The 22,255-nt window shown below is 40.6% G+C and overlaps 1 protein-coding gene across 2 annotated transcripts; it reads left to right on the top strand.

The window, feature by feature from the left end:
• The first annotated feature begins 684 nt into the window (after nucleotides 1-684).
• hyou1 (hypoxia up-regulated 1) lies at nucleotides 685-21,888 on the top strand. 2 transcript variants are annotated; one of them, XM_069673771.1, is made up of 24 exons: nucleotides 685-841; nucleotides 2,679-2,754; nucleotides 2,961-3,054; nucleotides 4,634-4,712; nucleotides 4,846-5,000; nucleotides 5,393-5,469; nucleotides 5,567-5,748; nucleotides 7,498-7,613; nucleotides 7,954-8,140; nucleotides 8,432-8,566; nucleotides 8,966-9,048; nucleotides 9,209-9,341; nucleotides 11,869-12,053; nucleotides 12,389-12,527; nucleotides 13,217-13,274; nucleotides 14,581-14,657; nucleotides 14,815-15,018; nucleotides 15,136-15,299; nucleotides 15,386-15,473; nucleotides 16,488-16,744; nucleotides 16,839-16,923; nucleotides 18,295-18,556; nucleotides 18,668-18,772; nucleotides 20,249-21,888. In XM_069673771.1, the coding sequence occupies exons 2-24, from the start codon at nucleotides 2,685-2,687 to the stop codon at nucleotides 20,296-20,298; spliced, it is 2,985 nt and encodes a 994-aa protein (XP_069529872.1). In that variant the 5' UTR covers nucleotides 685-841; nucleotides 2,679-2,684; the 3' UTR covers nucleotides 20,299-21,888. The 2 variants fall into 2 exon arrangements, with proteins under 2 accessions (XP_069529872.1, XP_069529863.1); XM_069673762.1 differs by having other exon boundaries at nucleotides 15,133-15,299.
• The last annotated feature ends 367 nt before the right edge of the window (nucleotides 21,889-22,255 follow it).

Genomic DNA, 22,255 nt, shown 5'->3' with positions numbered 1-22,255 from the left:
CAGGCATTCATAACACTCTTTGAGACAGCATGAATTCAATCTTTCAAATTCCATATACATCTTTTTATTCTTTCACATAGAATTTGTATTTTTTCAATACCTTTATGATATAACGAATTTAATATCAGGAAGCATGTGGTTTGCTTTGACTTTACCTGGAAATGTCGTCATTTAGTTTACGCCCACTACCAGGACGTGGACCAATTGTGTGTAGCCAAAACTCGTAATTCTTGGTGACTCACTTCACGTGGACCAATCACGTCTCAGTGCGTGGAGACTGGTGGGCGGGGCTTTGATTGGAGGGTCATCGCTGGTTGTTGAACAAGGCATAAAGATAGCTGGAGTTAATTCCCGGAGGTAAGTGGGTCTTTCTTTCAAAATAAGACCATATAAATTGTCTGGGTTTTTTTTTTTGCGTACACACTTCGTTGATTACCGAATATAACTGATGGTCTGCATAAGGCAACGAAACTTCATGTTTAGACTTCTTCTATATTTACAAATCGATATTCGGTCAAAATAACTAATAACTGTCTTAATACCGGGCTGTTTACCTACGTTGTGTTTTGTACTGGAATACAAACCGGAAATTGTATCTTGTGTTGTTGTGTATTGACAACAGATTTTCCTCCCGGTAGCGGCTGGAAGCTGGATCCAATGAGGTGACGCCGCGTTCGGGCCCGACTATAGAGAGCAAGCCGGTTATATGGGGAACTAAAATTACCAAGTGTGACAACAAAAGAGGCTTTGAATAAAGGCAAAGCAAAGCAACTTCACACATCAGAGCCCACCTGGGAAAGCACAGTTTGTAGGAAGCCTCTTTTTCTGCTTCATAGGAGAGGTAAGTCCATGCCTCTGCACAGTGTGTCCATCATGCTTCATATTGATAGTTGTCAGAGAGTGAGCTAGCTAACAGTAGCTGTAAACTTATATTCCCGATTTCGTTCAGCTTTTTGTGTTAGCTTTTATTTTGAAATGTCAAAAGATGGTCCACATGGTCCAGGTGTGTTTGAATTCAACGGTGAAAGGTTGATGGTGTAACGTTACAAAATGATGTTGTTTCTAGCTTAGCCACATTGCTAATACACATCTGTAAGTTATCCCACGACTAACCAGGTTATCCAAATCATTTCTAGAAGCTGTAGAGTTCATTTTATTTTTAATGATGAGAGTTTCTGCTGTGAATCCATCTTGTAACCATGCTTCTCTGTTTCACCGGGGGGCTAGAAGTTTCTATGAAGCTCTCTTGTTTTCTCCATTAAACACAAACAATGTTCTGGTTGTAGATGTACTGAAGATTTTTAAGCTGTGGCTACATTATGGATTTGCACGGTTAGAAATAAAACGCATCTCCTTTGCATAAACAGTTGATGCTCGAGATATAATTATTGCAAGCATCAAAGATTGACAACTATATTAATGCCACGTGTTTGGAAACTGTCTACACCTTTGTGGGTGGGATCAGGTGCATTGGATGATTTGCATATCCTTGGGCAAAGGCCGAGGCTCAACCTGCCAGTGTCACACTGACCCCGCTTTAAGTAAATGGTAAATGGACTGCATTTAAATAGCGCCCTTCTAGTCTTGCGAGTTGCGACCACTCAAAGCTGCTTTTACACTACATGTCACATTCACCCATTCATTCACACACTAATGGCAGAGGCCTAAGTGCCAATCTCCAATCAGATCTATGCCCATTCATACCCGATGGCTATGACACAGGGAGCAATTTGGGGTTCAGTGTCTTGCCCGAGGACACTTCAACATGTGACTGTAGCAGTCAGGAATCGAATCCACAACCTTCTGATTGAGAGACGACTGACTCTACCACTGTGCCACAGACGCCGAAAGTAGTTCACAGAGACGAATGTACTGAGAAACTAGTGAGTGGGCATCTATCGAAAGACTGAATATGATGCAAATATCCGTGGTTCAAGTGGAAGATCTAATCTTCCTTTTGGGGATTGCACCTGCTCCCACATAATAATCAGAAGGACAAGCAACAACACTGGACAAAAAGCACCTCTACACTGCTGGTGGATGCACAAAGTTGAGCAGGAAATAAAGGGTGTTTGGTATTTGGCTATATATATATATATATATATATATATATATGTATATATATATATATGTATATATGTATATATATATATGTATATATGTATATATATATATATATATATGTATATATGTATATATATATATATATGTATATATGTATATATATATATATATATATGTATATATGTATATATATATATGTATATATGTATATATATATATATATGTATATATGTATATATATATATGTATATATGTATATATATATATATATGTATATATATATATGTATATGTATGTATATGTATGTATATGTATGTGTACGGTGTCCTTGAGTGCCGAGAAAGGCGCCTTGTATGTATTATTATTATTATTATTATTATTATTTATGGTGGTCTCTGATAAAGTCCCTGTAAGAACGATTTCAAAGCTGAAGGTTTGGTGTAAATATGGACAAAACTTTGATGCATGTCTAACCCCACTCTCTCCTCCCCACATTTCCTGTCCATCTTCACTGTTCTATCTAAAAAGACAAAGACCAAACAAATATTTTTTTTTTAAAAATCCAGTTTATTGTATTGTTTTCACTTAAACATATCATTTGCTCATCTCTACAGCTCATCATGGGGAGCAGGAAGCTGCCGCTGGTTTCTCTCTTCTGCCTTGTTCTGGCAATGTTGCCTTCTCACACAGGTAATATGATCCATCAACATGCACGGACAGTCTTTTCTAACATGAAGCCCTGCCTAGCTACACTCATGAATACATACACCTGTCAATGATTAGTGTTTAGATATATATTAGCTCAGTCGATAATGCACCTCTACTGTACCTCATTATATTTGCTATCACCTGTCTACCTTATCAGCAGTTTGTAACATATGTCTTTGTGTTTGCAGAGACCGTAGCTGTCATGTCTGTTGACCTAGGCAGTGAGTGGATGAAAATGGCAATAGTGAAACCTGGTGTACCAATGGAGATTGTTCTTAACAAGTGAGTGTGCCAGTGGTCTTGATCACGGTACAGTGGATGTACCTCTGTGTCTTTAATGGTAGACTAAATGTAAATGTTGAAAATGCCCTCATTTACACTTCACGACCTCATGTATTTTTCTAAAGGGGAAACCTATGTTTTTACACATGTTTGGGGCTAAATGACTAATAAGTTTAGTAGATTGCTTCAGCCAGCACCCAGGAATTCTGTGTTTGTTCTGCACCGAAACACCAGCTCAAATTCCCTGTATGTGTAAACCTACTTGGTAATGAACTTGATCCTTGCTGAAAAATGTGCCTGATCCAAGTATATCTACTAAAATCGCTTGTTTGTGCTGCTGAAATACCCCTTTCCCACTAAAATTAGCGCGTTGACGCAGATTTTTCAGTCCCGGGAAGACACGCTAATACATACAGATAGTCTCTTTTCCCATTACCAGTGAAGCATACACCATTCGGTCTCTTTTCGTCTGACGTCACCAACGTGCTGGAAACGGGGTCGCTTTGTCCCCTTATTTCTTCTTCCCCTCGTATCAGAAAAAGCTCTCTCACCTTGCTGTCTTGCCAGTGATGCGATATCTTTCACGAAACAAAGAACAAATTTGGTGTTGTGTTTAAATGGTAGTGGCTGGAACTTCAATTTGCATCATAGCATCGCACCAGAAAGGGGGTGGAGATTAGCATGTCAATCCGGGTTTTGTGTTACCATCAATGCCGATCGGCGCTAAGGCAATAATTACCAGGGTCTACTGCAGAGTCATTTGACCCAGGTCTGATTGCCGACTGTAGCCTTTCCTACTAAGCATAAAAGGGTGTTAGCAGGTTTTTTGACCAGTGGGAAAGGGGCTAAAGGCTCGGGTTTATATTCATTTCCAAAACATTACAGAGAGGATCCCTAAAGAGAGAGCTTTTTGTTCATAAGAAAGATTTTTTTTTTGTAACCACTTAATCCAAGCCCCCAGGAAGTGCAACTATATAATTTACTCTACCGGGCTGTCAAGTGATTCACACAGGCCCATTGTAAAATACATGTCTGTTTAACCACCTTTTTTTTTAACCATTAGCTTCTAAATGTGTAAAATTCACCAACATCTGAATCCAGGGTTAATTTCTTACTAATAATAATGCATCAGAGCCAGGGGGGTTCAGGGGCAGGGTTAAAGGAAAGCGTGCTTGCTCTATAGGCCTCATGATAAGGAAGCTACTTCAAAGCCCGGGAAGTTAAGTCAAACTTTTTTGGCTTCCTGCGGCACTGAATAGCTTTGTAAGGATGAACAGATCACAGGTCTCACGGGAACATTACTGTTTTTTAAAGAAAGCATCGTAACGGCTGTGTGTTGTTTAACAAAAGGGTCTTACCTTAACAAAATCTTAATTAAATATCTGTGCGGATCCGTTCTGTCATGTTGCCAGACACTTTACAATCAATCCCAAAACATTTAGACCCCAAAATATGAAGAACTGGGTTTAATATTACCGTATTTCCCCTTTTTTAAAAACAACAAAAGCACAAACGCGAATACAATTTGATAACGCATGAAATGATATTTAACCACTTTGTCTGTTGTATTTTTCTTCAGGGAGTCCAGGAGGAAAACACCCACGGCTGTCTGTCTCAAGGAAAATGAAAGACTTTTGGGCGACAGTGCACTAGGAGTGGTATGACTTTTCCTAAATAGAGTCAGAATATCAGCATTCGATTAGAATGGATCGATGCAATATTTCAGTTACCTCAAAATAATGATCTTTTCCTTGTTTGCTGTTAATGGGATTCATGTGATGTACTTTTCAGTCTGTAAAGAACCCCAAAACGGTTTATAGACACCTCCAAAGCCTACTGGGCAAAAAATACGACAATCTCCAGGTGGCAGTCTACCAGAAACGTTTCCCTGAGCACCAGCTGCAGCAGGACGCAGTCAGAGGCACAGCTTTATTTAAAAACTCGGAGTGAGTCTCTGTTTGTATCCTGTTTTTTTTTTTGTACATACATTTACAAACATTTATTGTCTATTAATTAGTCATATTGGTCATTACAATAGCTTTCATGTCATTTCTTTAACCTCACATGTCACAAGGTTGTTATTTCTGTCAATAAGACTCTCTGTGTACAGTATGTGCTGTGTCAGCTTTTTCCCCAGTAGTGCATACGTTTATGATTTTCACCTCTGGAAACATTTTATATTGCTAATAAACACAGTTCTTTCCAATAAAAACATGACAGTTGCTATAGCTTTCCTGGGGGAAGCAGTTGTCATGGAAACATCAGCTATCAATAGGTTATTGAGAGAAACACAGCGTGGCTCATGACAGGCGCATCTAACCTGCTTTTTATCTGCCAGAGAAATGCAGTACACACCTGAGGAGCTGCTCGGGATGGTGCTCAATTATTCCTGTGGACTGGCTCAGGACTTTGCAGGTCTGTCGGCTCACAGAGGATGATGCAGTTTTACAACATGATTGAATATGTGAAGAGGTTTGATTTGTTTTTCTTTTCTCCTTCTAATCTTCCACAGAACAACCAATCAAAGATGCAGTGATCACTGTCCCAGCCTTTTTCAACCAGGCAGAGCGCAGGGCCGTCCTGCAGGCTGCACAGATGGCAGGGCTAAAGGTTCTTCAGCTCATCAACGACAACACCGCTGTGGCCTTGAACTACGGGGTCTTCAGGAGGAAAGATATAGACAACACAGCCAAGGTGCACATCCAGTATCACCCTCAAATACATACATTAAAGAATCAGTCTGACATTTTAAAGGTATCTTATTCTTAACAAATCCTTCAGTGGACCAAAAGTAACAATGAATATATATTACAACAAAATATTGTTTATACTCAGAACCACGCATATCTCACTCATCTGTGCTATAGAGCTTCACATTAAACTCAGTAACACATCAATAAGCCACATCTGCAATCTGTGACATGTTCCTACATTAGTTTGAATGCACGCTGTATTTAAAATGTTAATTAGTCACACTGTCCAGCGGTAGAAATACTGACTGGAGCGCAGAATGTGGATTAATCTACTGCAGAAAATATTCCCCAACAAATGCTTTATATCCACAGACTAAATATAAAAAGTGGAAAATGACATCATGAAGTCATCGTGTTGAAGCTTTGAGTTTGGCATTTTGGCCTTCACCACGTTACTAAAGCTATACAGTCTCTGTCTAAGGCTATTTCATTCGCTTGCTAATTTGATAGTTAACAGTATTTTTGACACAATGAGGGTCTATTTGTGGTGGAAGCTGACATGAGTTGTTTATTTGTGAGACAGAAAAAGTTGGTAGAGCTTGTGGAGCAGAGAGTATTTGTCACTAGCCTGCACATTTCTGGTGGGAGTGTGAACAGTGGCTAAAGAAAACTAACCCATCACATGTAAGAATTAGCTATCAACGCCCATCTGTCCCCTCAAAGTGGTCACTCCCCAAAATCAGCATAATTTAAGGGCTAGATATTATTTAAAGCCGATCAACCACCATACAATTAAGCTGTGGCCACATAAACGGACTGTTCACAGAGCAGACAAGTGGCGGAGTGTTTATTCTTAGCGGCTACACCTGTAGCGCACACACGGCATGAGGTTGTGTGTGCCGACAGGAAGTAGGCGACGGTAAGCTTTAGTTTCCAAAAGATACCATCACAGGCTGGTCACGCTGATTAAACATACATTTGAACGCAGTTAGAAATGGTAGATGGTTTACCGTAAGAGTAATACAACTGAAGCCCACAAGTCTGTTTGTATTTATTTTATAAAGAAACGTATCGCTCCACCTGAACCTTCTATTTCTTCATGCGGGTGTTAGAGTCACTGAGCCAAGTGTGGAAAAAGTAGAAGGGGTGTTTTGTTTTAAGAAAATACTTAAAAGTCCCAAATATATAACTACGGTAGTATGATTGTAATTGTTTATATGTAGGCTACATGAAAAGGCACTGCGTTTATCCGTTATGAATTTTATAAAAAATATCACAGAACAAAAAGATATTTCAATGTTTGCATTGCTACCCTAGTTGTCATTGATGGGAAAAACAAAACAAGATGAGATGAGTGAGATTTTTTTTGAACGGGGCTAATTCAGTTTGGGAGCCAGCCTTAAATGGCCATTCGTGGAAATTCAGTTTTTGGCACAAATGCATCGAGCAGATGTTAAAGGAAATGACTGAGCATTTTTAGAAATGAGACTTTATATTTAGCAGGAACCAATGAGCCGAATGCCACAGACATCTGTTAGACAGTGCTGAAAGATGGACTAACCTGGTGTTTGGTCTTTAATTTGATTTGTTGACAGAAACAAAAATACTTACTATCAGCCGCTTTAAAATATGTTTCAGCGTGTGCTAGAGAAGTACTTGATGAGAATCTTATTTGATGTTGTCCACATTGTGATGTGGACATTGATGTATCTGTAACCATGTAGTAAAGTCTGGTCTTGTTCCTTTTCAGAATGTGATGTTTTATGACATGGGTTCAGGCAGCACCACTGCCACCATCGTCTCTTATCAGACAGTCAAAACCAAAGAGGCTGGCACCCAGCCGCAGTTACAGATCAGAGGTGTCGGGTGAGTTCACTGAGAATACTTCTATGTGAAAAGATTTGTTTCTGGTTCAGTGAGACAAACTTCTTATTACCCGGTCTGATGTCTCAAAGATGTTAAGAAATCTGTAACAACGTGTTAATATGCTGATTAAACATTAGGAAACTTTAAGGTGCACATTGCTCCAATGTAATTTAAGTAACTTTTGTAATTTGTGTTGTGTTTATAGAATCTCAAAGTGTTGAATATAAACAGATAAAAGCATGTTTATATTTCATAATGGCATTTTTCATGACATTCGTATCTCAGCCCACTTACAGGCTGTCAATATGAACTCTGTGTGCTTATCTTGGTGGGACTGTAGGTTTGACCGTGGGTTAGGTGGATTTGAGATGGACCTGCGACTCCGGGACCATCTGGCTAAACTGTTCAACGAGCAGAAGAAGAGTAAGAAAGACGTGAGGGAGAACCACCGGGCCATGGCCAAGCTCCTCAAAGAGGCTCAGAGGCTCAAGACGGTGCTCAGTGCAAACATGGACTTCATGGCCCAGGTGAGCCAAGGGACATGAGCCCGCAACCCTCAGTCCATCCTGCCGGTTGTGTGACTTACAGTAATGTTAAATGTCAGAAATATAACCAATGCAACGAGCTGTCGGTAGCACCTGAAAAATGATTATAAATACAGCTTTGAATCTTAAATCCACTGTTAAAGTTAAGGTCTCAGAGATGTTGCAACTTCTTGGTATTTTTATGAGAAGTCATTTTAGTTATACAGACCAGTCTAGACGATCGTAACAGTTGGATGTAGTATCATTTCAGTGAAAAAAAAAGTGTGATTTCAGGTGGAAGGTTTGATGGATGACATCGACTTCAAAGCCAAGGTGTCCCGGACAGAGTTCGAAGAGCTGTGTGCTGATCTTTTCGACAGAGTGCCTCAGCCTGTGCAGGATGCCCTTACAGCTGCAGAAATGAAGCTGGTCAGTATTCCCTCTCAGATGCAGCTGTGTTGTCCCACATGACAGGATAAGATAAAACTTTAATGATCTCTGCAGAGAGATTTGGCTGTAGGCTGCTGTAGGTGCAGGACACACGGCTAGATAAAACAAGAAAAGGGAGTATTGACAGTAGACAAGTACATACTATTGGTCGGCATGACTACTCGAACTCTTGTTTTAGATGTCAGTACTTGTTCAATGTGTAGAATGTAATTGCATCTTTTTATACTGTCTAATGAATGCAAATGCAAATTAACCCTCTTTTAAACATCACAACTTGGCGGAGTACAGCTACTAAACTTGAATAACGAGCAGTGAGTGTAAATTAATGGATATTTTTTTTACTGCTGTGAATCTGAATTCATACATTTCTGCCAACAGGATGAAATTGAGCAGGTGATTTTAGTGGGTGGCTCCACTCGTGTCCCCAAGGTTCAGGAAGTTCTACTCAAAGCAGTGGGGAAGTAAGTGTCACCCCTGAGATGTCGCTCTCCTTTGAATACCTTTCACTTTCAAAAACATTTGTTAAACACAGTTGGCACAGAGTTTAATAACTGACCTGAAAAAGAGTTTTTGTTAAACCGTTTAGGTGGATTCAGTGAAATGATGTGTTTTTCTTTGCAGAGAAGAGCTGGGCAAGAATATCAATGCCGACGAGGCAGCAGCCATGGGTGCTGTGTACCAGGCTGCTGCCCTCAGCAAGGCCTTCAAAGTCAAACCTTTCCTGGTCAGAGATGCTGCTGTCTTCCCCATTCAGGTCAGTGGAGGACACTCGACTCCACAAGCGGCTGGAGACAGATTTAAATTACGTTATGCACCATAATATAATCCATAATTTGTGGACTTTTCAGCTTTCATTATAGATGGATTAGGGCTGGGCAATATGACAATGTATATCGTTAAAACGATATGAAAATGTCTATCGAGTGTTTTTCTATATCGTCTCTGTCGTGATGTCACAAAATCAGCGGCCGAGCTGCTTTACGGCAATTTTTACGTCATTTTGACAACGCTTTACTTTTTAATCCTTGCACAAAGAGGGAGGCGCTGTTTACTAACATTGACATTAATGTGCAGAAAAGGACTCCGGCTCAGCCCAAGTGAAAACAGAAACTCAGTACTTTTAATTCAGTATTTAATAGGCACATAGGCTTTCAATCAATCAATCAATCAATCAAATTTTATTTGTATAGCGCCAAATCATAACCAGAGTTATCTCGAGACACTTTACAGAAAGAGCAGGTCTAGACCGACTCTTTGTTAAGTTATTTAAAGAGAGGCCCAACATGAATCCACCATGAGTAGCACTTAGCAATTCGGCACATTGGCAAGGAAAAACTTCCTTTTAACAGGCAGAAACCTCGAGCAGAACCAGACTCATGTTGAACAGCCATCTGCCTCGACTGGATGGGCCGAAAATGGGATAGAAGGAGATGCAGGATAGAGACAGGCAAAGAGAGCAACAACAACATATGTTCTTGTTACCACAACAACATATGTCCTTGTTACATGAACAACAACAGACACATACTTATGGTTACAATGCCAATAATAGTGGTAGACTAGGGTGAAGATTGGCTAAATAAATAAATAAATAAATAAATAAATTAGCGAGAGAAGCAGAGTAATGATAAAGGCTGAGGTAATCGTAATTGTAACAGTTGAAGTCAACAGGTCTACTATTAGCATTAGCAGCAACAATAATGATACTATGGGGAAGGCTGATGTTAGTAGTTGTTGCGATTCGAGCAGGTCCACAGCAGCAGGTGGTCTGCAGCAACGATCCTCAGGAACCTTCAAGACAAGGGAGCACAAGGGTGCTCCCGGACCTTGACTGGTAGATTGTTCCAGAGGAGGGGGGCCTGGTAATTGAAGGCTCTACCTCCAACACTACTCTTAGAGACTTTAGGTACCACAAGCAGGCCTGCATCCTGGGAGCGCAATGTTCTAGAGGGGTAATATGGCACTATGAGCTCTTTTAAGATATGATGGTGCCTGACCATTAAGAGCTTTGTAAGTAAGAAGAAGGATTTTAAATTCTATTCTAGATTTTACAGGAAGCCAGTGCAGAGAGGCTAATACAGGAGAGATGTGATCTCTCTTCCTAGTTCTTGTCAGCACACGTGCTGCAGCATTTTGTACCAGCTGCAGAGTTTTTAGTGACTTATTAGGGCAGCCTGATAGTAACGAGTTACAATAATCCAACCTGGAAGTAACGAATGCATGGACTAGTTTTTCTGCATCGTTTTGAGACAAGACGTGTCTGATTTTTGCTATGTTGCAAAGATGAAAGAAGGCTGTCCTTGATATTTGTTTTATGTGGGAGATGAAGGACATATCCTGATCAAATAGAACTCCCAGATTCCTAACAGTAGTGCTGGATGCCAGGCTGATGCCATCTAGGGCAGCTATATCATTAGAGAAAGAATCTCTAAGGTGTTTTGGGCCGAGCACAATAACTTCAGTTTTGTCTGAATTAAGTCGCAGAAAGTATCTAGTCATCCAGATCTTTATGTCCTTAAGGCATGCTTCTAGTTTAGATAGCTGATTGCTTTCGTCTGGCTTCATAGATAAGTATAATTGAGTATCATCTGCATAACAATGAAAATGTTGTGAGAGTGTTTCCTCATGATATTACCCAGAGGAAGCATATATAAGGTAAAAAGAATCGGTCCGAGCACAGAACCTTGTGGAACTCCATGACTAACTTTGGTTTGCATAGAGGACACATCATGAACATTAACAAACTGAGATCGATCTGATAGATAAGATTTAAACCAACTTAATGCAGATCCTGTAATGCCAATTAAATGTTCTAGTCTCTGTAACAGGATGTGATGGTCTATCGTGTCGAAAGCGGCACTAAGATCTAACAGGACGAGTAAAGAGAGAAGTCCTCTGTCTGAAGCAGTAAATAGATCGTTTGAAACTCGCACCAGTGCTGTCTCGGTGCTATGGTGGACTCTAAATCCTGACTGAAAGTCCTCAAATAAACTTTAACATGTGGTTATTTCATATGGACTAATTATTTATCAAATTACCAGAAAGTATGATTTATCGTGATATATATTGTTATCGAGATATAAAAAAAATCCTTTATCATGATATAAGAATTTACCATATCGCCCAGTCCTAAGATGGATGATAAAATCCCTTTAAAACCTGTGCTTTAACAACACTCAGCTATGCAGGTGATGTTGGAATAGCTGCTTTTTGTCACATGAAAACTGAATGCTAAACAGAATTCATGTTCACACTATCAACATGTTGTTTTGTTCCATTAGGTGGAGTTCACCCGTGAGACAGAGGAGGAGGGTGTCAAGACACTGAAACACAACAAACGTATCCTCTTCCAGAGGATGGCGCCCTACCCCCAGCGTAAGGTCATCACTTTTAACCGCTACAGTGACGACTTTGCTTTCGACATCAACTACGGCGACCTCAGCTTCCTAAGTCAGGACGACATCAGGTGGGGTAGCTCGGCTTTTTGGCTTCCTGGATCTCTTAAAAAAAGTTGTGTTCAGAAATTGAATGACTTAAAAAATGAAATCTGTCTTCTGAAACAAAGTTTTCCTCTGATAAACAATAATAGACTCATTCATTTCAGTTTAGACATAAATTTAAAAGGGTATATGTTGGTTTCTGTCACTGAAACTGTAGTAAAAGGTGTAACACTGATTGTATGATCTTCGCTGTGAGACTGAGAATCTCTTCATGATGCTTGGCTGAGGTTTTGCTCTGTGTATGTGCTGCTCAGGTAGGAGGTGGGGCCCAGGATTAAACCCTTTTCTGCTCTCTCTGCAGTGTGTTTGGCTCTTTGAACCTGACCACAGTCAAACTGTCTGGAGTAGGGAGCAGCTTTCAGAAGCACACAGACGCAGAGTCAAAAGGCATCAAAGCCCATTTCAACATGGATGAAAGTGGAGTGCTGCTGCTGGATCGGGTCAGTCACACTGTCTGATAGACTCAGCTTTCTTATTGATTATTTACACCGCAGAACCAATAACTGCTAGCTCTTGTTTGCTGTAAGGACACTGTATTTAACAAAAAAAATTAAACGAACATTGAGTACATATTGGCACCTAATCATAACTTACCCTGATACACTTCCAAATTGAAATGCATCCAAATTAACTTTTTTTTTAACTTTTAGGCCAAACCTAACAGGATTAACTGAGTGAATAAACTCAAACAGTTGCCTCGCTGCACTATGAAGCAGGCAGGCTTTGTCAGAATAGAAGCTTTTATCTCTATTCTTATATTATTACACTTGGTCATACGTTACACTCTATGCACACATCTGTATATACTTCATATATTCGTATACCGGATGCACATTTTGATCTTATTCTTTTCTGATATCGCCATATATAGTTTTGTACACTTGTGTATATAATTCACATATTTTACATATTACTTACTTCAGCTTATATGTCTTCATGCTTCTTGTCTGTATGAGAGCAACTGCAATGACCGAATATCGCGCCAGGGATTAATAAAGTGTTTCTGATTCTGATAAAGGCAGGATACATATTTTGTTTCTTTTTATTTACTTGTAATATCATAGAATCTAAATTACTACATTTGTACAATTAATTAATCAATTTCATTTTTTGCAATTTTCATCCACAGGTGGAGTCTGTCTTTGAAACTATTGTGGAGGAGAAAGAAGAGGAATCAACATTAACTAGTAGGTTTGACATACTAACCTTAGACATATAAAACTATCATCATTGATAACTCAGATGCGCCTTCTGACCACATGTCTCTGTGCAGAGAAACATGAAGAGAGATGGAGACGCTGTCTCGTATTAAAGAGTGTGTGCAACCTCCCCTGTCTAATATAGGTGTACTTGTATTTTAAAGATACAATCTAGAAGATTTCAATTTCGTGCTCTTGGCATTAATCGGTAGAAGTCTACGGCTGGCTCCCTTTGTCATGGTTCTAACTCGTGATTTTCCTCGCTTTCCTTTTTAGTCGAATTTGTTTCTTTTTCTTTTTCACTTATTTTTGAAGTGGTATGTGTCGTCTTTGTGTGTTCAGCCATAGTAGATTACCGTTTACTTGCAATGCTTACAGAAACCAGAAGTGTAGCCGCTTAGCTCCGCCTAACCTCTGTGTCAGACCAACCACTGCTGGCTGATGGAAAACGCGTCAATAACAGCTTGTGCTTTGTTCCATGAAAGTCGCCACAGACACCCAGTCCATAATAATACTATATACTGCAAATGCAAAGGCTTTAATCAGTGGGCCATAGGCTCAATCACCATTGTGTTACCTCATTCGGCGATAGATAGGGACTTAACAGATTTATTTACATGAAAAAGTTCGAGATTATTACTTTAATATGAGGTTTTGTGTGTTTTGTTTCAAATATCTTCAATGTAAGAAAACATCCCCGTCCTGCACAGTTTCACTATTATGCTGTGTAAATCACTGATGGATGTAATCTGCAGCTTGGATGGTTGGTGGAGGCATCAAACAGGGAGGCGGTGATTCTAGTTAGAAGTTATGTCATGGGGAGTGTAAACAGCAACAACAACATAGTGTTGATAATATGTACGCCATCTTTACCTTAAAAAATTGTCCACATTGTCACCTTTCTGTAATGCTTTTAAAATATTTACTGCTGTTGAACATGTTATGAACATTGCCCGTTACTGATTAATACAACACTATAACCCTTTTTACGCTGTGGTTCAGCCTCGGTGCCATAACGAAGCTCTGCCGTCATGCATCCATTTTACATTGGACCAAGCAATGCCGGCGTAAAGCAGCCCCAGTGTGCGTTTTTACACAACGGCCCAGTGTAGTGGAAGCAAAATGTGCGCGAGGTGTAAACAAATAGCTTGTGCTTCAAATACACACACGCGCGTTCTACATAGAAAACAAGACTTATTAACAGAGGTATAATAATCCTGCCTTGAACTGGCAGTGTAAAAGGGGCTTAATACTCATTATTACTTAACTGAGGCGTCATGTTGCTGTCTTTCAGAGCTGGGTAACACTATTTCCACTTTGTTTGGAGGAGGATCATCAGAACCAGCTCCAAATATAACTGAACCTGTCCAGGTACTTAAAGCTCCACACATGGCACAGCACAGTTTATCATGAAAACTGTATGAAGTATAAATTACTGCTGTTCTGTTACAGGAACTAATTGATTAAACATTATGCATGCCTGGCCTGTGATCGTAGCTAACATTGTTCCCTTATCGCTTGTATACAGGACGAGGAGGAAGTGCCTCCAGAATCTGGAAAGGAAGGCAAGGACGAGGACAGCAAGGACGAGGACAGCAAGGACGAGGACAGCAAGGACGAGGCCCCGAAGGACGAGGCTACCAAGGAGAAGCAGGATGATTCAGAGAAAAGTGCAGGTGAAGAGAAAAGTCAGGAGAAGACTGAGGAGGCAGGCAGCAAAACTGATACCAAGGTAAGATCTGTCAAACATAATCTCTCTGTGAATTTACTGTCTGTCTCTGTAAGGTTAAAGTTAAGTTCAAGCTACAGACTTTGTATTGAAAGTAAACATTTTTTTCTGGTGAAGAAGGAGAAAGATGGAGAGAAATCTGGAAACGCAGAGGGAGAGAAGAATGATGAGAAGAAGGCAAAACCTCAGAAAAAGAGCAAGATCTCTGAAGACATCACAGTGGAACTGGTCATCAACGACATCCTCAACCCCACTGCAGATGATGTCACCTCTTCTAAGAAGAAGTAAAGCAGTGATTCACTTTTTTCCACTGATGAGTCATTTTGTTCTCAGTTTAATTGTCTAAAAACAAGGCTTTGTGTCTCTCCAGGTTGCAGGATTTAACTAACAGAGACCTTGCCAAACAGGAAAGAGAGAAGACACTGAACAGCCTGGAAGCTTTTATCTTCGAGACACAGGTAGGAATCAGACGGTTTCTTTTGAAGAGTACCCCAATAATTATGGAGGCTTCAAGAAACCAGAAGGTTACACAGAAACTCACGAGCTAACTATTGCAGTCCGATGTTGAAAATCGATGCTCTTTTTCTGCTGGGCTTCGAGGGTTGCGAGCAAAGTTGCTGCTAACATGTTGGGGCGGCTGTGGCTTAGTGGTAGAGTCGGTCGTCTTTCAAACGGAAGGTCGGAGGCCCCAGCTCCCTCAGGCTACATGTCGAAGTGTCTTTGGGCAAGACACTGAACCCCAAATTGCTCCGGTGGCATTCATTGGGTATGAATGTGATAACTGATTGACAGTTGGGCACTTTACGTAGCAGCTTCTGCTGTCAGTGTATGAATGGGTGAATGTGACATGTAGTGTAAAAGCAGCTTTGAGTGGTCGCAAAGTCTAGAAAAGCGCTATATAAGATTAGCTTAGCATTTTTCCTCTGATAATTTCTAGACATTCGATGACTGAAATATAGAATAAAATAAAGATAATTCTTTATTGATCCCAAGAGTGGAAATTCGGGATTTCTGCTTAATGATATAGCAAGAAATGACCAGGATCTAAAAAGTGGCGCAAAGTAATCTGCTGGAAATGTTTGAATGCCTGTCATGCATGCTAAAAGCTGCAGACTAACTTGCTGTTTCAGATTTCTGCTATGTAATATCCTGTTAGATCTATCAATATGAAGTTAAATAGTGCAAAATTAATCATTGTTATCAACAAACAAATTTGTAAAGATCCCATTTCAAGATTGGTTTATTGCCCAGCCCTTGTTAAGTGGGAACTCAAGCCAACTTTAGTCTTAGATGTTAGCATTCCCCGTCTCTCTTCAGCTGTCCTATTGATAAAGGCAAAAGGCCAAAAAGAGAATCTTTTAAAAAACACTTGAAAGTAGCTGCAAGTGAGAGAAGAGGATGCTGTATATAAGTGATGTGATCATCTGTCACACTGCTCCCAAAAACATACAAGGCTTGTGTTCTGTCTTCAGGATAAGCTATACCAGGAGGATTACCAGCTGGTGGTATCAGAGGTGGAGAAGGAGCAGATCTCTGGAAAGCTGAGCGAGGCATCGGAGTGGATGGACGAGGAGGGATACACGGCTACCACCAAGCAGCTGAGAGAGAAACTGTCTCAGTTGAAGAGCCTGTGCAAGGACATGTTCTTCAGGGTGGAGGAGCGACGCAAGTGGCCGGACCGCCTGGCTGCGCTGAATAGCATGCTCAACACCTCTAGCTTCTTCTTGAGGTGAGTGTCCCATGAAAGAGGGTGAAGGTTTGAGGATGTCGAGTCTGGTCAGTATTTTTATGCTGAATATATATATATATATTTTTTTTTAAAGGAGTGCCAAACTGATTCCAGTGGATGACCAAATCTTCACTGACGTTGAGCTGAATTTGTTAGAAAAAGTGATCAACGAAACAACGGTAGGTGGTTAAAGTATTAATGTTGTAACGTTGTCAACACACTACTGAGGACTGCTGTGGAACTTGCAAAAGATTAAGGGGGATTCACTAAAGGATTCTGTGGCTTTTGCGCCTCTAAACCTGCAAATGACACAAAAAGACTCCGCCTCATTCTCCAAGCACAGGCAGAGAATTGAATGCACCCTAAAGTGCGCTGCAGAGCACACAGCATCTCTGTGCTCCGGTGCTGTTTGTGAATAAGGTGCTTTTTGCCACGAGGCTCATTTGCATAGAAAGGGGCCAAATTTGCCCCAAATGTCTGCATAATGACTCATTTAAATACGCACAGACGCCAGCGCTTACGGCACCGCGCAGTGAGTGAAAATGTTACCTCCTGCAGAGAACAGGTGGTAACTACAGCACAGTATTATAAGGGCTGTCACGCTCTGAGTTTCCAGTGATTATGACGGCAATTCCACCTTTTGTGTGATTGAGAAAATGTGTTTGTCTGTAAAAACAATATTATAATATTTTTGTATTAACAATATTATTAAATTGAATAATGACAATATATTATTAACAGAATCTGGAGACCAATCAGTTCGGGGCTGTGCGAGTCTCAACCCACAGAACAAACAGTTAAACTAGTAAAACCGGTAGTGGTAGTAGTGACCAACTACCAAATTTTACAGGCTTCAGCAAATCTTAATCCATCAAAAACCACACAACCTAGTATACAGGAACTAATGCTGGCAGTTGAGAGTGGAAAGGAGAAGAGGGCAGAGCAGGCTGCAGTCAGTTGGAATTTAAAAACTGGGACTTCACTGGTTGTCCAATTCCAGCAGCAGCAGCCAATCCATCAGCAGCAGTCTCTTGACCAATGAAAGTCAGCACCTGCCTCAGCATCCCACCTACACACGCCCACAGACACACCCTCACATACACACTCCCACACACTGCATGAGGAGGAGACAGAGTTGCACATTACAGGGTTACAGAAACAACATTTAACAATCACTGAGATCCGTCAGTGTGCGCTCTAATGCATGAGAGCACAGCACCACGCAGCAGAGAGTGGAGGTACAGACAGCTTCTCTCCACAAAATGTAGTTACAACACTCTGCTTTTGGATAGCTATTAGAAGCATTTAAGGCAATGCAAGGGCAAATTGATTATCTGCATTTTTAGGGTCAAAGGTCAAATCTGCTGTCATGGCTTTAGTCAACTCATTTGAGTTGAGGTAACCCACATAAATCACTACGACATCACCAGAGTTAGAAAGGTCCCTCAGAAGCCTCCCAGAGTACATTTTATAACTATTTGAACAAGGGTTTTTCTCGTTGCATCAAGTAAACTGACCTTCATTTGTCAAATCATCTTTCTCTGCTCCAGACGTGGAAGAATGAGACGGTAGCAGAGCAGGAGAAACGCTCTCCAAAGGAGCGGCCTATCCTACTGTCCAAAGACATTGAGTCCAAACTGGCTCTTCTGGATCGAGAGGTCAACTATTTGCTCAACAAAGCTAAATTTGCTAAGCCGAAGTCTAAAACCAAAGCCAAGAACAGCACCAGCTCTGATAAAAGCAGCAAGGCCAACAACACAGCCGAGGAGAAGGTCATCCCTCCCACAGAGGAGAGCACGGACACAAAGAGTGGTGGGTCACACAGCAAAACGTATATGTGCATAATATTGTTCACTTCTGAAAAAATCATGATTGGAATAAGGCTAAAAATAAGTTCTCATGTATGTTTTCATTTACACACAGAAAGCCCAGAGGAGGCACCACTGGGCGAAGCCCCGCCCTCTGAGGAGAGCACTGTAGGTACAGACTCAGACAGCCAATCACAGCCCACAGAAGAAACAACTCCAGGTTGGTCTGCCATACCTGTCGCTGATGATGGAGAACTCTAGGGGTGGACAAAATAATTTAAATGGTCTAATACAACACTAAACTACATCCTCAGATAGTCACCATTGAACAGATGACCTCCTCGCAGTGTAATGGATTGCATCAGCTTGTCAGTAAATGTGTTACTTTATCCACTAACAACTTTAATGTTTTAATCCTTTGCCTTATTTTTTAAACATTTGGGTTGGATATGAATAACAGGTACACTAAGCTGTGCTGCAGTAGATTGCATTTGCCCCCAAGGTTTATGTTGCAGTCATCACAGCCTGTTTCACAGCAAAGTGCTTCCACTAAATGTACTATGGGCTCATCCAAAATGCCAACGTGGCTATGTGGTTATTTTTGTCATGTAATCGCCTCTACAGTGAGCTTCAAAAGCTTTCCACCTCTTAACTTATCATCCCCTGAGTGAACCTGAGGAAGTGCTGCAACTTAAGTAAATTGATCTGTACAGCAGCTCTGTGAAAGAAAGTTGATTAATTTATATATTATCATGTTTGTTCATCTAAAATACATAACTTGCATTTATATTAGTTGAAAAATTGGCATGCATAGTAAAAGGTATGATATCAATGGCTTGAAATCTGAATGATCGATGGTGCTTCTGTGTCACACCTGTTCGAGTGATGACCCTGACAAAGTAATGTGATGTCATGTATTACATTAAAAGGTTGCATTACACCTTCACGTCATCCACAGGGCCTTTTGTTTTTATGTTTTTACAAATCCTTACGTAATTTAGTTTCTCAGAGTAAGTTATGTCTAGAGCTCAATAGATATATCTGACAGCTGATTATTATTGGCTGATATATGAGAAAGCAACCTTCTAAGTACCTTTTGCAGAGTCCATCTTCTGATCTGAGCACAATCCACACAGAAAAGGGTTATTTCATTCCAGCTCAAAAATGCCCTGTATCAGCTGCCTTTGCTGTTATCTGTGAATATTCCCCCTCTCAGGTCGGGGCTAGTATCAGTTTGTAAAATTGCTTTTCACTCTAGTTTTGTTAATACAGAAGCTCCTACTCCTCTACCAAGTTGGTTCGTATACTGGTACGCAAAGCTTACGTAAATATTTCTTCCACCGACATTTCAAATGCGGAATGTAACTTCTCAGGCTCTACAACAGAATTGTAAATAATTTGAGATCTTACATTTCTCTACTGCCTTTAAAAATACCCTTGGTCACATTCAGGCATGAGGGGATGTAAGGGTCACATGACAAGGATATGACATAGATCTGCATTGCCTTCGAACAGGGCCTTTCAAATGTTACAGCTAAAAGGCGTCACCATAGCAACAGCTTTGTGTGAGGTGTAATCGCATTGAATCCGTCAATCTGGTCTTGAGTTGCTCCGCACTCATGGCTGTGGACTGGAACATACTCTGTACTTATGACCCTTACACACAGTAATCGTTGATTCTTTCTCTCATTTTCAGGACCAACAGAGAAGGCCCAATCTGAAAACCACATAGAGGATGAATTATAACATCAGGAACTGGGGAAAAAAATCACTATATTTATTGACAGTGTATAAATGTTAAAGTTCCTTCTCACATTTTTTTTTTCAGTTTTTTTTTTTTTCTTTATGTCCCTGCTAACTAAACTGCTGGAAGCTGATCGGATAAGCAATGGAGACTGCTCATCTTGCCCCCCCCCTCTCTGTTGGTATCTCCTCTGTCTCTCATGGATTATGTAAGCAACAGTCACTCAAACACCTCGAAGAAGCATTTCAACTAATCAATGATCAGTCTTGACGACTGCGTCTGATCGGTGATGGATGCAGGACCAAACCACCTCAATGATCACATGGCACAGCCGGAGACGTCAGGAGTGTGTAACTCATCCTTGTCACTCTATTTCATCATTTAAGAACTTTTCGTTTCCTGCTTTGGCCTCTGCATTGTATCCTTAACCATTGTGTGTTGTTGGGAGGTTACCATGAGTCTCATCTCCTGTACCTTCACTGACTTTTCATGGCTACTGATGGTAATGGTAATGGTCTGCTTGTTTGCTCATTGCAGAGTAAAGCAGTTTGATACGGTTAACAATGACATCAATACGCTGTGCTCCTTTCTCCAATGCTCTCTCGTGGACTTTCCCTGCATTGATGTGAGGCAGAGCACGTTCATGTGTTTAGGGGCGTAGCTTTAACTGTTCTCTTGTTGGATACTTTCACAATCTAGTTGGTTTCTTCACAGTGACCTACCCCAGCTTTAAACTGAGGTGTATTTGTGGAAAACAAGAGAAAAGTGGAAGCAAACCTTCTAGATTCAGTACATGTGTAACTCTATTCGAAGTACATTCAGTTGATTTGAATGGAAGGAAATAATTGATCTGGTTAATCAAATCATTAACTTGAAGTCTGTCCTCATAAACGTCGCAGCAACTGAAAAGTGGCAGTTAAATGAGAGTAATGGTCAATGTTGGCTGATATATTTGACCAGAAATGCCGGTACAGATGTGCTTCATTCATGTCCATGCAGAAGCTAGAACGACTGAGGGTGTGTCCTTCAGTATAAGTCACTTGCATTATGTTGAGTATGCACAGTAAATGATTTCTTCCATCATCACGCACGCCCTGAAGCTCATCTACAGTTTTTGTTGTTGTTGATTGGAATCATAACCCCTCTTGAAAGTGAAACGGAAGCACGTGCTTGGGTCCATTGTGTAGCACTTATATGCAGATTGAGAAATAGTTATACACCGAGCTGCCAAATAAGGATGATTTCATAATTCAACAGTGTCTCCATGTATCTGCTTCCCATCAATCTTCTGAGCCAACTGACTGAACTGAACTCATCATTTTGTTCTGCTGATGCCAACCCTGAATGTGTTTTGGCACTTAAAGTCCATATTAAGTCTAATAGGCTGCCAAATGTTGTAGATGAGGTGGTGTGTTAGAGTTCTCACTGCTCTTTACCTTGACTGGGGGGACTTTGGATCACATGTGTGCTTCTGTGTTGTAGCACTCGGTATTATTTGAAGGGCAAACTAAGGAAACAAGAAATCTGGAACAGGAGATGAAAATATTGTTGTGTGTTTAAGCTGTTAATAAAAAATCTTCTTTTGTTTTTAATTTGATTGTTATTGTGTTTTTGAGTTGTCTATGCCCCCCTCGTGCTATCTCAGGATTGACTGGAGGGAATGTCTTACAACTTGGACACCATGATAAACTAATTAGAGTTTGCTGGTCAAAATTCAAGATAACTATGACTCTGGTGAGCATGATGGAGGCTTCTCATTTATGTGGTGAAAGCACCTGTCATGCCAAGTTGGGCTACAGTATTTCAGTATTCAACTTTCTACTACTATGGAAACACTTGAGTTTACTCTGACATGAGTGATGCCAGACCAATATAGGGCGGCTGTGGCTCAGTGGTAGAGTTGGTTGTCTCATAATCGGAAGGTTGGTGGTTCGATCCCTGACTGCTACAGTTACTTGA

The sequence above is a fragment of the Semicossyphus pulcher genome, unplaced genomic scaffold (assembly GCF_022749685.1).
Source record: "Semicossyphus pulcher isolate SPU_LCO1_2020_fin unplaced genomic scaffold, fSemPul1.0.p SCAF_10, whole genome shotgun sequence".
In the NCBI taxonomy this organism is placed as follows: domain Eukaryota; kingdom Metazoa; phylum Chordata; class Actinopteri; order Labriformes; family Labridae; genus Semicossyphus; species Semicossyphus pulcher.
The sequence above is the reverse complement of the archived record's forward strand: the minus strand, read 5'-3'. Positions and strand labels throughout refer to the sequence as shown.

Bases quoted from the DNA above. Each gene is read 5' to 3' on its own strand.
- hyou1 (XM_069673762.1), top strand. From the start codon at position 2,685: ATGGGGAGCAGGAAGCTGCCGCTGGTTTCTCTCTTCTGCCTTGTTCTG. The intron at 5,001-5,392 runs GTGAGTCTCTGT...TTTATCTGCCAG, and splicing joins GCTTTATTTAAAAACTCGGA to AGAAATGCAGTACACACCTG. The intron at 9,049-9,208 runs GTAAGTGTCACC...TTTTCTTTGCAG, and splicing joins CTACTCAAAGCAGTGGGGAA to AGAAGAGCTGGGCAAGAATA.